Here is an 18,000-nt window from a genome sequence, read left to right on the forward strand (position 1 = left end):
CTTCTGTTAATAATTTTGGCCACAGCAAGCACTTTACATACACATAGGGCTCATAGCAGACCTTGAACACATCCCAATATAACCTGATGGCACCTGGTTTAAAGGTTGAATATGTAGAATATTTATTAAAAGCTATATTTTTTTTAAAATAATACAGCCACGGGGCGTTTTGAGGGGTACAGAATGAAAGTATTGCTTTTCCATAAAAAAAAAATTTAGTCTGAATTAATATTTTTAAAATCTTTTGACGGGTTCTACATTGACATTAGGTGTACATTGTACCAGCCAATTAGCGGCTGGAATTGCCAGGGTTGTCTGTTGTTCCGGCGCAGCTACTGTAGGCTGGCACTGGGTGAAATGGAGTTGTAAACAAGCAGAGCCGTGTTGGACTTACTAAAACCAGCGTTTTTTGCTCTCAAGTACAACTTTTCATCACAAAACTTCGAAGGTAAGACAGAATATCTGTTAGTTGCTGTAAATAAGTGGTTGTTTACCTTTGTATTCTTTGGCTGCTGGTTCACTGAGTTTTTAGCGCAATAATAGTGGTAGGCTACTGTCGAACTCGGCAGGGTCTTTGCTTTCATATGAGATGCTATTTGTTTGTGTACCATGAAGTATCAAAACGGTAGCAATGGAAATGTGGAGAGTGGGTTGACTTTCTGACGCTATTCGGATTTTGATATTTGATCATTAATATGCTTGGTGTTTGAGTTGTGTTTGGTGTGTGTAAAAATGACGTGCTTGTAGCAGAGTTTCTCCTATTTAATTTGATGTGCAGTATGACTGTATTCCTACATAATTAGGGGATCATCCTTATGTTCCCTGGGTCCTATGTTCCCCGCTTTGTATGTGACCGGGGAACATAGGGATGATCCCGTCTACAGTTAGCCAGTTAGCTGAGTTAGCCGCTGAGTTAGCAGATGAGTTAGCTGCCGAGCTAGCAGCTGAGTTAGCCGCCGAGCTAGCAACCAAGTTAGCCGCGATCGGGGAACATAGGACCCGGGGAACATAAGTACGCTCCCCAGGTTTAACTGCTACTCCCACTGGCGTTACAATGTAATGTACCTCGGTGGTTTCAAGTCAGTTACAGCGAGGGTATGTTCGCTTCCTGTTTTCAAAATAAAAGCACCAACTCTATCGTTATGCTTTTCTTAATAATAAAAGGCAACAGGTGTTTTATTTTGTGAAAATGACTGGAAGTGCGTTATTTGCTACGGCTAACTTGAGTGGCTCCGAATTCGCAGGAACAAAACTTTAAGCAGATGTTATTTGGACAAATTAGCGTCATATTGTGGATCTAAAGAGCTACTTTCTCACCTAAAAAGGTTAGACATGTGGATAAAGTGGTATATTTACAGAGTTAGAGCTAAAATAAAATCCACTTCAGCCTGCAGATTTCAGCTTGGGTAGGAACGAAATGCATTATGGGTTATCGTGTAGTTTACTGACTGGTCTGCTCACGCCGATCAGGCTACAGAAACAAGCAATCATTTTGAGTTGGGAGCTAGCTAGCTAATCGATTACACACCACTCAAAGAAAGACTTCCAGTTGAAGACTGGCTAACGTTAAATACTGTTGTAAAATTAATTGGTCGAAATTAGTCGTTGCCCTGTATGATTCATCACTTGACATGACACTGGCTAATCGACTGACGCACTCGGCACCGGACCTGGCAACCCGACTGCTGGAATTACTTTTTGGTTGTTGCGACTACGATCTCGAGACATTAGATGGCGTTGTTCTGCTCATTCTACATATTCTACCTTTAACTAGCTAAAGAGTTCTCATCCTGCCGACTCCAGGACTGCACGGGCCTGGAAATTAAGCCTGTACCCGGCCTGGGCGCGAGACTTTCAAAACCGACCCGACCCGAACCTGACTGCAGAAAAACATTTTGAGCCCGAGCCCGTCCAAATACCCAAAATGTAATTATGCAAAATACCGGTACTCAAAGACAGAGAGAAAGAGATTGTTTGACTGATGGAGAGAAAGCTCCGCCAAGATATGAGCCTGAGAGGCAACAGAAAAAGCTGGCACTGTGTTCCTGCCGTGCAGCCGACCTGACCCCAGCCCGGAATAATTAATTAAAAACCAGTTCTGACCCGGCCTGTTACCCGGGGGGCCTCAGGCTACCCGCGGGCTCGGGTCGGGTAGCCATGCTAACACAGATTTCAATAGTGCAGAAAAAAACGTAGGCTACTTGTTACATAGTTTGGGTGCACACAGGTGTGTGTGTTTAGCGTATTCCTTACTACAGATGAGGGAATATCGCTAGACACAGGTAAAAACTACATTCAAACATCAGTAATGTATCAGTTTACCACTTACCCTCGGGCTCCTCTCTACAGTTGTCGCCATCAGCCGCCGGACAAATCAAATGGCGACTTGCTTGTTGTAGGAAGAGATTGCTACTCAAACGTCATTGGTGTGGACAGTCTTGTCACTCAAACATGTCTGACCAATGGGGAAGCATCCGGCCACTGCGGGACGTTTGTGTCAAAATGATTAAATTAAAAAAAAGGACTCCAAAACTATTTTAACTTCAATTGAAAAAAAAAAAATTCAATCAAAGAAAAAAAGTGTTCAAATGATTTTAAAAAAAATGCATTCGAACACTCTTTTTGTTTGATTTAATTATTATTTTTTTTTTATTGAAGTGAATGTTTTATTGGTTGATTTTTTTTTTTTTTTTGATTGAAGTGATATTTTTGGGGATTGAATAATAAAGACACAAATGTCAAATTAAAAAAAAAATCACTTCAATCGAAAAAAACATTTTCAATCAAAGAAAAAGTGTTCAAATTCAAACACTTTTTTTTCTTTGATTGAAGTGAATTTTTTTTTGATTAAGAATGTTCTTTTTGATTGAATTAACTTTTTTTTTAATTGAATAATAAAGACACAAATCTACCTAGTTATGCAACGTAGCTAGTTGATTCATACTTCTACTACTCATACCTCCGCTATTTGTGTGGTTGATCGTGAGGGCAGATGCCCACTTGAAATCCTGGACTGGGTGGAATACCTGGGTGAAGAAGTGAATAGGCAGATTTTAGCCTGAACAAGTTTGATGCATTTGTTTATTTATAGGTGACAGTGTATTTTAATCAACAGTGACAATTCCAAAACATCAATGTAAATGTGTCAGGGTTAACTAAGCAGCTCATTTGAACCATGTTAATTGTGTCATCATGTTGCCTTAATATGTTGTAGTTATATTTGTGCTATGAATTCATTAAAGGTGCAGTGTGTAGAATATAGGTGATTTCCAGAACAAAGGACTTGGTAAATGGAATATAACATTCAAAAGTATGTTTCAATTCCTGTTTAATCAAATGAAAATACTGGCCATTGTGTTTGTATTATTTGAGAAATAGCATTTTAATCTACACGGGGGTGGTGACCCTTCAGGGGGCCGCCATGTTGTACCGCCATTGTGGCCTACACATAGCCCTGAAGGGACAAACTTCTGCTGGCTCTGGAAAAAACCGTTCACGTTTGTAATTTAGTAGGCACGCAGTCGCGCACCGGAAATACACCAATTAGAAGATGACGAAGAAGCAGAGCGAGGTGATGCTGTTGCACACCAAACGTTTTATATACTGTGAGAAGTTTTTGAAACACAAATGTGATAATTGGAGGATTATTATTTTCAACAAGAAAATGGAGCTTGGATCACTGTCGGCACGGAAAAGAGGACAAACAGCGGTGCTGCTGAGAAGTGTTTGCTGACTGACGGTGAAGTCGTCTGTTTTCTGCTGGACAGGTAAGAGTTACGTTAAAGATTACTACTGTAATAACCAGGGGCGGACTGGGGTTTAAATTCAGCCCGGGAGTTTGGTGTCAAGAGGCCTTTTATCCGACCGCAAGAAGGACGCAAGTGGAACCGTGATTTTTACACTACAACTTTAATTTAAGTTTAAAAATGCTATATTACTACTACTATATACTACAGTGTGTTTTGCATTTCAAGAAAAAAAGAGACCTAAATCTTTGGAGGCTGGGCGTGCATAAAAATCAAAACCCTCATCTTCAATTTCAACTGATGCCTCTGTTTCCCCTGTGCTGGGTCCTGCCTTTCCCTGTACATCTGCATGAAAAGAACATAGGTAATAACAAAAATTAGCTATAAGTCATTAATATTGGGGGGAAAAACAGATATCTATTTCAGAACATAACTGCAGGAGTAGATGGGCTTATTATTTCTATGTGACTTGAGTTGGAACATCAATATATAACATCTTGATACTATTCCATGCAAAGACCAATTCACAACTCAGTCCTGTGCAGTGCACCTGTACCTGACACTGTTGGTCTTTTCTCCTCCTCCTCCTTCTCCTCTTCCTGTTCCACCTCCTCCTCCTCCTCCTCCTCTTCCTGTTCCACCTCCTCCTCCTCCTCCTCCTCCTCTTCCTGTTCCACCTCCACCTCCTCCTCCTTCTCCTCCTGTCCCTCCACATCTGTTTCTTTGTCCTGACTTATACTGGCTGTGTTTGCTAATAATAACAATAACAGCAACAATGATAAATGTTAAAGCACTGTAGTAAAGAATTCACAGCGTTAGAGCACATACATTCAACATACACACACACACTCACTCACTCACTCTTTTGTTTTGATTTTGATAATCTGCTCATAGTTTTTTTTGGTAAAATAATTACTCACTTTAATGTAATTCTCTTGAGCTGGTAAAATGGCAATACATTAACCTCTTAAGCCCTAGCCATATTTTCAGAAAAAACACCTAAAAAGACATACCCAAAGTAAATGGAGAATTGCTTCACAATTAAAAGGTTCATATGCATTCCCTTGGTGTCTGGGGACATCTAGGGACCTCAGGGAATGTATTCCCAGTGTCAGAAATAGTGTGTCTGTTATTATACCTGAGCAAATTGGAATAAAACAAAGGAGAAATGTGAAATTTCTATCCTCGCCTAGTTTTTTTTTTATTTGATAGAGGATAACACCATGCTAACAATAATTCCATGCACACAGATGCCACTGATCACCTTCAGCAACTCCTTGACTACACATTTTCCAAATTTGATAGAATTTGAGCAAAGGGCAAAGCCTCCACAAAGGGCAAAGCCTCCACAAAGGTTTTAGTAAGGATAGGACTAGGCGGACATTCATTTGGCACTATTTGGCACAGTTTGGCACCAAAGTGTGCCAAATAGGTTTTGCCACTTCCAAAGGAAACTGGCTGAAAATACAACTTATGTCCATTACAGGAGTCTATTACCATTTACTGGAGCTTTTGGATATGAAATTTACCTTGTGGCCCATTGTGCACAGTGTAAAATCATTTTTTTAAAACAAAACAACTAAATTGTATAATTTTGTCTCCAAATGGATTAATTTTATTATGAACATGTAAAACTTGTAAAAGTATTTTTCACAAGACAAAACACCAATGAAAATCCTGTAAACTATGTACAAATATAAAAAATATATCAGAACAATAAATAAGAATAAAACAATGAACTGTGCATAATAACATCACTGAGGTGAAAGACCCTTCTTTGACTGCGAAGGGGGCTGGGGCAGGGAAGGGTGACACTGTTGTAGATGCAGAGGCTCTCTGAACTGTGTGTCATGTATCTTGAGGAAGCAGAACCACGCCTTGTCTTCCTTGCCGGTGGCAACCCAGATGGACCTGGGGTCTCCTCCAGTTGGTCATCCTCTTGGCTTTGGAGACAAATGGAGATAAATGATGAGAATCATTCCACATACATCTATCCAATTCATCATAACCTGTTTAGCCAAAAGAGATCAATCTTGAGCTACTATGTACAAATAGTGATTGCAGCACAAATCATGGAAAAAAACAACAACAACAACAACATACAAGCAGGGGCCCGTTTCAGAAAGCAGGTTTAGTGAGAACTCTGAGTTAGTTAACCCTGAGATGAGGGAAACTCTGGTTTTTCGGTTTCACAAAGCCAGTTCAGCTTAACTCTGAGTCAGTTACCCTGGCAACATACTCCGTGAACCTAACCTGCTCGCTAGCAGGTTTTCTTCAACTAACCCTGAGTTTCTCCTCCTTTTTAGTTGAAGCCCGCAGACTGAAGGAGCTGTCAGACATGGTGTGTCCTTTTCTTAAAGAGTCAGTTAATATTGAAGCACAAATATGAAGCATAAATCTCCGTCAGGGTGATCGGACCCTGCTAGAATGTTTTATCATTCTCTGATGATGTTCTGTTTGAGTGTTTCCATTTTTTTGTACAATCAATAATTTATCTGAACAATATTCTCAGCCCTCGTATCGTCTGTACGACACCACATGGACATGTTCTCAGTTCAGAATAAGTTCTTCCAAGGCAACCGTCTGTCGGGCTGTCACAAAGGCAATACTTGAAGGTGATTGATAGCCAAGTGGTTACTGCTCATGCTTCACAGTGGCAATGTCGCTGGTTCGCTACCAGGGAGGAACTTTCTCTCTCCATACCAGCTACTGTTAAATTATGGTGCAAGTGCCCAAACATAAAACTAAATTTGACTATTACACTTAAACGTTTACTATTTTAGTGTTGTATGTATAAAGGCATGTAGATGTTGCTTTCAAATAGACAATATTAAATACTGGCAGTGTTGGGATGGCTGAAAAATTGACTTTCTTCTTTCCTTAGAAGATTTCATCAACTACTGAAATATATATAACATGTTGAATGTAGCATTTAAATGCTGTTTAATGAGGTAGGGCAGGCTAAACAACACCACAATTGCTTGTAATCAATACCTTACTTGTTTGAGCTATATTTTTATATTTCATATTCAGTTGCTGCTAAGTAGGCCTACTTTTTGTACCTGTTGGGGTCTGCATGAATGTTAAATGTGCCACGCACACACATACACACATACACAGAATATAAATGTTGAATAAGTCGACCACTCGAGACAAAATGTGTCTCTTTTTTTTCATTAATACTCACTGTTGACTGTCTTTTCTTAAATATATTCTCATCATCTGCATGTATTCATTAATATTTCTAACTCCTTTGGGGAGAAGTAGGAGGACTGAGCCCTTTGTTTCTCCTGTTGTCATGGTGAATCATGTTATCTGTGCTCCATTGATGAGGGCTTGGTATCTCCTCATGCACGAGCTTCACTCAGAGTTACTTTGACTCAGAGTTGATTGAACTAACTGTTAACACTTGTTCTGAAACCGAAAACTCTGATTTTGACAGCTCAGAGTTGGTCAACCTAGAGTTAAGGTTTTAACTCAGAGTTAGTTAAACCTGCTTCCTGAAACAGGCCCCAGGTTGGTGAAATGAAATCAAAAATATAATAATAATAATAATAATAATAATAATAATAGTGTAATGATAATAGTAAGGAAAAAAATCACTAACATGAAATCAAACAGTAAAATATCAGATTTGGTGAAAGGTCAGGTTTGAAACCCCCCGCCATCTTGTTGTTTGTCCCTTTACACAAATCAGCTGTTACAGTGAGAGTGTAGGGGAAATAAAACATGTTTTTAGGCTATCTGATAATAGTAACAAAATCACTAATATTAAATAAATAAGTAAAATATCAGATTTTGTGAAAAACATGCCAACAAAATGCATATATAACTTTATACACGCATATATGTACAACAGAAAACAAAACCTCAAAGTAGGCGCCGCCATTTTGTGGCTCGTCCCTTTACACAGATCAGCTGACGCTATTGTTTGAAAAGGTGAAATAAAAACCAAAACAGTCGCTATTGTCTGTAAAATTGCCAACATGTACTGCAACGTTGTTCAAGATGTATAAGAAACACAATAACTTACTCATAAACTGGATCCCTGCCAAGAGTGAGGAAGAGAGTCACTAACAGAGGGGTTCCCCCTATTTTAGAATGAGCCTCAGATATTGTAGACTTGGCCACAGTCAGGGCAGTAGCCAAGGCCTTCAACATATGCCACACCACATTATTCAAGTTCCACAAAAAAAGAGAGACTTGCAAGCGGGACATCAAATAAGATACCACTTAAAAGGTACTGCACCAGCAAAAAAGTATTCTCTCAGAGGACCAAGCAAAGTATTCCATTCTTCTTGTCTCACACTGAAATATTGACTTTTAATAGCTTCAGTAACATCTGCACATTGACACAAGGTAGGCCTGTGGTAAATATTACTAAATAAATAATAATGAATTAGTTAAATTTAATGTGTTTTTAATATGTTGCAACAGTCCCTGATTCGTGTTGCAACTGTCCTCATGTTTGGGGTCAGTTGCAACATCTGAATTTTTTTATTCAAATCAATATTGTGACTGATGTGTTATATGTAACCATCTTTAAATGGTATGGGCAATTAGCAGACGTGTAAGTTTAATATGTAAAGGTTTGGTTGGCCTAGTCCAAATAGTCTCTGAGTAACTGAGAGTAATGTAAAAAGTGTTGCAACTGTCCCCAGTCTCCTCTACTCTTGATCAAAGTTGGACAAGCTGGTTGTGATATTTTTCTAAAATCAATGACCATGTCCTTAGTTTTCTGAACATTTAACTTGAGGAAATGGCTGTCACACCACTCCACAAAGTCCATCGCAACTGGCCCATGGTCAACCTCTCCATCCTGGAGCAGACTGACTAAGACTGTGTTGTCCACAAATTTCATCACTAATAGAGGAGAATAAAAACAGTCCAAGGTCATAAAGGGCTGTCCAGGACCCAGCATGGATGCAGAATGATCAGGGCTTGGACCGTGACTGGAGGTGCAGGTACATAGTGAATAGAGAGGGAAGTTGGTATAACGTGCAGACACAGAGGGAATGGATGCATTTCATTGCTTGGTTTCTCAAAAGCCATAGTGTTAAAATATGAACCCGTGCAAATTTGACCAAAATGTTAAAATCAGACTGGCATTGATGGATGTTAGATAATGCCTAATAAGCACTGCACCGGTGATACCTGCTGAGTGGGGCAATTATCTCCATCCATCAGATGAATGGTCATTTGTTCACTGTTTACTGTAATTCCCATTTTGTTAGATAAACAGCCTATTTTTAGACTCATTACTGTGTATAATAGGGGGGCAGTGGTGTCTCTCTTTATCTCCTGTATACAGATAGTAATGCCTCATGCAACGCCATGCAAAATTCACAATCATTAGTTGGACTTTGATACAAAACAATGCAAGTTTACAGCAGTAAGCTTTGTGTTGGATATGTTCACTGACATGGCAGGAGACCCCGGGGAAGACCCTTGACACACTGGAAAGACTATGTCTCTCGGCTGGCCTGGGAACGCCTCGGGGTCCCCCTGGAAGAGCTGGACGAAGTGGCTGGGGAGAGGGAAGTCTGGGCTTCCCTGCTTAGGCTGCTGCCCCCGCGACCCGACCCCGGATAAGCGGCAAGAAGATGGATGGATGGATGGATGGATGTTCACTGACACACTTTGACACACCCAAACTCTATAAGGCTCAGAGCCAGACATGGGGGGACTCGAGTCGATAACTTGACTCGAGTCGCCAGATTTGTGACTTGTGACTTACTTGATCAACATTAGGAAAAGACTTGACTTGACTTTGACTTGCTTTTCCTGACATGCGACTTGACTTGACTTTTGTCATGTGACTTGGCAAGTCACAAAAACCTGTCTTATTAAAACATGTCTTGTTTTTTTTTGTTTTTTTTTAATGAACAAATAAATTATTAGATCGATATTTCTTTACTGTGCGCAGGTGCTCCTGACCTGCTGCATATCAGCAAACCTGGCAACCCTTCCTCCTCCCAACGCTACGTGCCTGCGCGAGTTAGGTGTGTGATCATCTGCAGGACAGCAGGAGAGATGGAGAGCTCTCAGACCAACACCACCATCCCTAAAATTATACATTTTGGATTTAAAAACTACCAGACAACACTACATAAAAGAGGAGCAACATGCAACATCTGCAACGCTACAGTTTCTGATACTGCAAGCACTACGTCGAATTTCGTCAGACATTTCAGGACAGCTCATAAAGAAAGGTGAGTAAGTTAACATGATGTAACTTAGGTTAAAACTAGATGGATTAATGATTATTATTTTGCTGCTTGGCTGCTGACATCTGACTACTACAACAGAGACTACTAGGCTAGTGGCTTGATACGTTTATATTTTTCTTATCAATGATTTTTTACTATAGCTAAAAAACAGTAGGCTAAATAGCTGCAAGCAGCGCTAACGTTAGTGCTAACTAAGTTATCTGTAACACCAGAACTTTATTTTCAGACGTTATGGCAGTTTTGGTGTTTAAGCTCATTGATGCAAACAGTTATGGTCAAAGAAAGAGCTAGTTGAGGCACGAAATTAGATTTAACATGACATAAGGCCAAGAGGGGAAGAAAAACAACTGCAAACAAAATGTGAACTAAACTAAAATTTGAAGGGGTTCGACAGTTATGCTGGAACAGACAAACAACTAAGGCGCCATTCAGACTGAATCCGTTTTTCTCCTTCAAAACCGCGAGTGTTCTGAAGTAGCAAGTGACAAAAACATGCAAGGTAGAAATTGATAAATGTGGGCGCGCAGGTGGTCGAGTGGTTAGAGCGCATGCCATATACGCAGCCGACCCCGGTTCGAATCCCGATCGGAGGTCCTTTGCTGCATGTCACACCCCCCTCTCTCTCCCATGTTTCCTGTCTATCTACTGATAAATAAAGGCGTCTATGCCAACAAAGTCTTTAAAAAAAGAAATTGATAAATGTACATGTTGTTGCTATAACAGCAAAACCTTACAGTCATCTCTTCAAAGGAGGTTCAAGGGGATTTTCGTAAATGTGAAGATGGCAGAAAACTCGTCATCTGATTGCCAGCCATTGCCCTTCTCTGACCCACTGTATCTGAAGGCAGCCATGCTGGATCCTTCTTTTGGCAGCATGTGGGTCATACATGATGTTTTGGTCCCTGACAACACTAAGGAGGAGGTGTCAAAGATGATTAAAGGTATGTTACAGCTTTATTGTAAATAAATGTCAAGTTAATCCATGTATAAAAAGTATTGCAGTATACACATTATCATATTATTTGGTGATTGAGTGATATTGTTTTTGCTTTTGCTCAAGACTTGATTCTGGAAGAAGCAGTGAAAGTCACTCCAACGAACCCACGCATAGAAGAGGCCCAGGCAACAGAGCCGCAGTCAAGCCTCTTTGCATCCTACCAGAACAAGAGACAAAAGAAGGACTCAGCATCAACACCTCATATGCAGCTCACACACTTCCTGGACATTTGTAGTGGACAGGACTGCCTCCAATTCTGGACACTGAACAGACACACCCTTCCTTCTCTCTTCAAGGTTGTGGTAAGACTGTTGCATATCCCTGCATCCAGTGCCCCGGTTGAACGTGTGTTTAGCCATGGTGGTGTGATCATGAGACCCCATCGGTCACAACTCAGTGCAAAGGTTTTAACTAGTTTGATTTTTTGCAAGTGTAATGGCCACTGGTAATGGCTCACAACTCAAGATATTCTGATGCTTTGTTACTGTAGGCTCACATTGTTTTTCACATTGCTCTCTCTCTCACACACACACACAAACACACACTTTTGTTGAATTAAGCACATTTCAACTGTTCCTATGTTTCTTTTCATATACAGTTTGTGATAAATGCCACAGATACCCACAAAATGAGCAATGAGCAATCCAGTATTTCAGTATGTGTGCACATTTAGCTACAGTACTTCACTCATTCACACACACATGCTTCACTCATTCATGTGGTGTAAGTAATAAAAAGCTGTTATAGATTCATTCATTGTGAACTGATTCATTAAAAAAAAAGATATTGACTCTGAAAAACAGGTTTGGTGAATACAGGCATTTGAAAAAACGAATGACTTGACTCGACTTGACTCGAGTGACTTTATGACTCGGCTTGACTTGCTTGACTAAAGCTCTGCTTGGACTTGACTTACTTGATCCTCCTATAGAGATGACTTGGACTTGCTTGAGACTTGAGGGCTAAGACTTGTGACTTACTTGAGACTTGCATGTATGGGACTTACTCCCATCTCTGCTCAGAGCACAAATCATACTATACCAGGGGTGGGCAAACTTTTTCAGTCGTGGGTTCTAAAATTTGGCAGAGGGGCCGTGCCAGGAGCAGATGGATGTAGTGTTTGTGTGAAGTAATATAAATGACATGTTAAGGCCATTGCATAAAAGGTTTTGGCATTAAATAGGTAGTAAAACATGGATATGCAAGGCTTTTTGAGAAAAAAAATGCATTTATTAACGGCAAAAAAATATTTCACAAAAAAAAACTACTATCATGCTATTTTCAAAATACATTTTTTTCACAACACAGTAGAGAAACTCACATTCATTTTCAGTGGGAACAGTGTTGTTGGTCTCCCTTTTTTGCCAGTGCATCAAAGTCTGGAGTAAGTTTTGTTGTGGCAATTCTCAGGATAGATCTGAGGTGTTGGTCCGTTAACTTAGATCTGTGACGGGTTTTGTTGATGTTCATGAGGCTGAATGTCTGCTCACACATGTAGGTCGAGCCAAACAATGCTAGCATCTTCTGTGCCGTCCTCCGCAGGTTTCGAAACTTGGCCTCATCAAGTGAAGCATAAAAGTCATTCAGTTTAAGAGAGTTGAACTTCTCCTTCAACACGGAGTCAGACTGAAGATCGATCAGTTCTAACTGCAGCATCTGTGGTGCTGCTTCAGGATCTTGATAGGAGACAGGACACCAACTGAAGTGACTTTTCAATTTTTTCAAAATCAGAGAACCGACGGCAGAATTCTCTGTGTAGGTCATCCAGTGATTTGCTGTATTTCTTCGTGTTTCGGGGGGCCTCTTTCTGCATGGCTAATGTGGGGAAATGAGCGAAAGATTTGTTTGAAAGTTGTCTGGAGAATAAGGTCAGCTTGGATTTGAAGGCTCTCACATTTGTGTACATGTCATGTACAAACTGATCTTTCCCCTGTAGCTTCAAATTCAGTTCATTCATGTATGAAAATATGTCCACAGCATACGCAAAGTCACAGAGCCAGTTATTGTCCCTCAGCTCAGGAAAGTCATCGGATTTCCCCATTAACTCCAAAAATGCGCTGATCTCCTCTTTCAGCTCCCACACTCGTTGAAACACTTTGCCCAAACTTAACCAGCGGACACGAGAGTGGTAAAGCAAGTCCTGGTGATCCGCATCGGTTTCCTCAAGGAACGTAATAAACTGACGATGCTGAAGTCCCCTCGCTCGTATGAAGTTAACAAGTTTTACAACTGGGTTAACGACATGATTAAGCTGCAATACGGACTTACACAGAGACTCCTGATGGATGATGCAGTGAAGGAAAATAACATCCTGTTCAGGGTTTTCCTCTTTCACTTTATCCTGGATTCTTTTCAGCAGCCCGACGTGTTTTCCAGTTAAATTTGGCGGTTGACAGCCACATGGAGTAGTTGCACGCGTTAGAGCTCCTGCCTACCTTTAACTAAATCCACTCACTCACTCCATCATTTTGTCATTTGGGCGATTTGCAATGAATATTTTTAATTTTTTTAAACTGAATTATATAATAATGTCTTCGAACCGCGGTAAATCTGGAAAGAAAGACGAGAATGCCGGTGCTAGCTTACCGGTATCGATGGCTGCTATGGCTCAGCTACTCGACCAGCACAGGGAGTCGCTGGCCGCGGACTTCAGGACCTCTTTTACTCAGCTGGAGAAAAAATTTGAACAAGTCCGCTCCGTGGTCGATGAACATAGCCAGCGGCTTTCATCACTTGAGCTGGCGTCTGATGACCTGAGCCAGCGTGTCACCGAGCTGGAAAACGTCTGCTCCAATCTCCGGGAAAGCAACACAAAATTGGCGGCGAAAGTGGTCGACCTTGAGGGCCGCAGCAGGCGGCAAAACATCCGCATCTTGGGCCTGGCGGAGTCCATTGAAGGCGACCGACCCACACTATTTTTCTCTGACCTCCTGTGTGAAGTCTTCGGTAAGGATACACTTCCATCCCCACCAGAGATTGATAGAGCCCACCGCCGCCGGACAGAGGCCGCGACCCGGCCGCCGGACAGAGACCGCGACCCGTTATTCTCCGCCTGCACCGCTACCAGCAAAAGGAGCTCCTGATCCGCGAGGCCCGACGGAGGGCGAAACTGGAGTACCGCGGTCGGCCGGTTCGGATCGTGGAGGACTACTGCCCCGTGGTCTTGAGCCAGCGCGCCGAGTACAGGGAGGTGATGGCGGATCTATACAAGCGCGAGCTTAGGCCCTCCCTGCTGTATCCCGCCCAGCTCCGGATCATACTTTCCAGCGGCGACAAGAAGTGGCTACGGTCGGCTGAGGAGGCACGGAGATACATCACCGGCCTTACCTCTTCATCCTCCATACCGTAAATGACTCCACGGCACGGAGAATTTTACATAACAAGCACCTGTCTGTTATTACCAACTTCTGATTGGCTAAACTGGCCTGCAACTAGTGACGCTGTCCATAAAGGTGCCTTTCACACTTTTATTACACCTGTGTGACCATGAGTATGTCATATTCGGTGAACTGTTATATTGATATGACAATATGGTGATATTGTTCATATTATGGTTATATTACTGATTTCTTCATTATATAATTGTTATTGTTCTCTTATTATTGCTGTAGTTGTTATTACTGCTGCTATTATTATTGTTATTATTCTTATTGTTGTTACTATTATACTATAATGTTAGCATTGTAGTGATAGTAATTATAATAATAACATAACTCTTTACCTCGCAGAAGAAATTTTGATTTTCTGGGTTCTACCTCTTTATTATTGTGCCCAGTATGGTTAAAATTAGGTTTTAGGAGTGTTTTGTGAATATTTACAATAGGATAAGGAGTAAGAAGATGAAGAAGAAGCATCGGGAAGGTTTTCTTTTGGTAATTGTATGAGCTTGCTGCTATGTTCTTTTGCAGCTGTCTTGGTGTGGGGTGGGAGGGTGGGGGGGGCGTATTCTAAGGCTAATATTGGTTCATGGGCTCACACAAGCGCTGTGCAGCCGGTTATTTGTTTATCTATTGTTTCATGTTCATGTCATGGATTCATTACCTGGAGTTATCATACTATATGTACTCATCAACCTGTGTTTTTATCTGAAGGAATTGGATAGAGTATTAAATCTTGTTAGCTGGAATGTTAAAGGTCTAAACCATCCTGTTAAAAGGAGGAGTATATTCTCTCACCTTAAACAGTTCAAAGCAGCATTTATTTTTCTACAAGAAACACATATTCGGGGTTCTGATAATTCTCGCTTGATGTCATGGTGGGCGGGGCAGCACTTCCATTCTTCCTTCCAGGCAAAGTCGAGGGGAGTTTCAATTCTTATCGATCAAAATATCCCCTTTGTACACCACAATGTAATATCAGACACTAATGGCCGTTTCCTCATCGTTACAGGGAAAGTATATGATATAAATGTAGCTCTTGCTAACGTGTATGCTCCAAATGTGGATGATGTGAATTTTTTCCAAAATTTTATCTCATCCCTCCCTGATCTGAGTTCATACTCTCTTATCCTTGGCGGTGATTTCAACTGTTGGCTAGATCCTGTGCTGGACCGTTCCTCCCCCAAACCTGACTCAGTGAGTAAGTCGGCCTCACTCATTCAGTCCTTTCTTGCTAGCTCTGGTGTCTCTGATGTGTGGCGGTTCCTCCATCCAAGTGAAAAAGAGTACTCTTTCTTCTCACATGTCCACCACACTTTCACTAGGATTGATTATTTCTGTATTGATGATCAATTATTACCATATGCTCGTTCCTGCACTTATCAGGGAATAGTGATCTCAGACCACGCCCCTGTCGTACTATCCCTGGCTTTACCTAACCTTCCTCAAATTCAAAAGCACTGGCGTTTTAATTCAACCCTGCTTTCAAATGATGAATTTGTGAAATTTATAAAGGAACACATATCACTCATAACACTCTTCTTCCAGCTGAATGCCACTCCTGATGTATCCTCCTTAGTAGTCTGGGATGCTTTTAAGGCATACCTCAGAGGACAAATAATTTCTTTCACGGCAAATATGAGGAGGAAGGCCCAGCAAGAACGTTTAGAATTGGCCAAGCAAATTAAGGAAATAGATCATAAATACTCTCTCGTTAAAGATCCTGATCTCTACAATAAGCAAGTTGAGCTTCAAAATAAATTTAATCTGGCTTCAACATACCAAATAGAACGTCAACTTTTGCGAAATAAGAGTCTGTTTTACATCCATGGTGACAAAGCAGGGAAATTGCTTGCTAATCAACTGAGAGGACTTAGAACAAAAGGGCATATCACGAGAATTCAAATGGGAGATGGGACAATCACTTCAGACCATGTGAAGATTAATGACACATTCAGGACCTACTATTCCAAACTATATACCTCTGAATTTGCTAACGCTCAATCAATGAATGATTTTTTAAGTGGCCTCAATATCCCTACACTTTCTACTGACACTAAATTGAAATTAGAGGAACCTATAACGAAGGAGGAGGTTGCTGCAGCTATTCTCTGTTTGCAATCTGGTAAATCCCCTGGGCCTGACGGGTTTCCAGCAGAATTTTTTAAGGCATTCTCCCCTCTCCTTTCATCTCACTTAAGTGTAGTTTTATCTGATTCATTCAAACAAGGTAACCTCCCATCCTCATTCTACGAGGCGTGCATCACACTTATTGCCAAAAAGACCCTACTGAGTGCTCCTCGTATAGGCCAATATCTCTTTTAAATGTTGACACCAAAATCCTAGCTAAAGTTCTGGCCCGTAGATTGGAAAGCATACTACCATCACTTGTATCAGATGATCAAACTGGCTTTGTCAAAACCCGACACTCATATTTCAACACACGTCGTTTGTTTGATATTCTGTACTCTCCCTCCAGTGGGGCTCCTGAATGTGTCCTCTCTCTGGACGCAGAGAAGGCATTCGACCGTGTTGAGTGGACATATTTATTCGCGACGTTGGAAAGATTTGGCTTTGGTCCTGGTTTTATCACTTGGATAAAACTTTTATATTCATGTCCTGTCGCGTCTGTCCTGACCAACTCTCAGCTTTCACAACCATTTACCCTCAGTCGTGGAACCCGACAAGGGTGCCCTCTAAGCCCGCTTCTATTTGATCTGGCCATTGAGCCCTTAGCAATAGCGATACGCAACTGTGAGAAGATTTATGGTATACGGCGGTATGGTGTTGAACATAGGGTGTCTCTGTATGCTGACGACCTTTTATGCTTCATTTCGCATCCAGATATCTCAATACCTGCCCTGCTGGATTTACTGAATGGTTTTAGCCAGTTCTCAGGCTACAAACTAAATCTGAATGAGTCTGAACTCTTTGTCGTCAGTGAGGGGACGTCAGCAGTGGCATACACCAACTTTCCCTTTAAGATTGCGGAAAACAAATTCACTTACCTTGGCATTGCTGTAACAAAAAAACATATGCACCTTTTCAAAGAAAACTTTCTTACTCTGCTAAATCACACAAGACGTTGTCTATCGCAATGGTCACCTCTTTCAACATCCTTGGCAGGTCGAATTAATTCGATAAAAATGAATATTCTACCAACATTTTTATATACTTTTCAATCTGTGCCAACATTCGTTCCTAAATCATTTTTTGACTCTCTAAACTCTGTCATCTCATCCTACATTTGGAAGGGCAAGTCGCCTCGACTACATAAGACACACCTCCAAAAATCTAAAAAAGATGGCGGCATGGCACTGCCCAACTTTCGTTTCTATTACTGGGCAGCCAACATTCGATGTCTAACCTTCTGGTCCCACTTTCACAGCAGATCTGACTGTCCTCTATGGGTGACAATGGAGGTAGACTCTGCCAAAAACATCTCCATTCCTGCACTTCTTGGATCTTCACTCCCTTTCTCATCAACCACACTCATAGATAACCCCGTTGTCCGCCACACGCTGAGAGTGTGGGCTCAGTTCAGGAGACATTTTGGCCTCCTTGATTTTTGCCTCTCCAGCCCCATCACAACTAATCATCTCTTCCAACCTTCCTTACTAGACCCAAAATTTTGAGAATGGCAAAGACTA

General features: G+C 41.2%; 1 protein-coding gene across 1 annotated transcript; it reads right to left on the bottom strand.

Moving 5' to 3' along the window:
- Positions 1–12,302: 12,302 nt before the first annotated feature.
- Positions 12,303–13,374, bottom strand: LOC128376903 (general transcription factor II-I repeat domain-containing protein 2A-like; the record flags this gene model as incomplete). The annotated part of the gene is made up of 2 exons (XM_053336757.1): positions 12,303–12,649; positions 12,714–13,374. Coding segments are annotated over 2 exons (1,008 nt in total), but the record flags the coding sequence as incomplete, so codon positions are not given.
- Positions 13,375–18,000: the final 4,626 nt, after the last annotated feature.

Source organism: Scomber japonicus, chromosome 17 (genome assembly GCF_027409825.1).
Source record: "Scomber japonicus isolate fScoJap1 chromosome 17, fScoJap1.pri, whole genome shotgun sequence".
Taxonomy (NCBI): domain Eukaryota; kingdom Metazoa; phylum Chordata; class Actinopteri; order Scombriformes; family Scombridae; genus Scomber; species Scomber japonicus.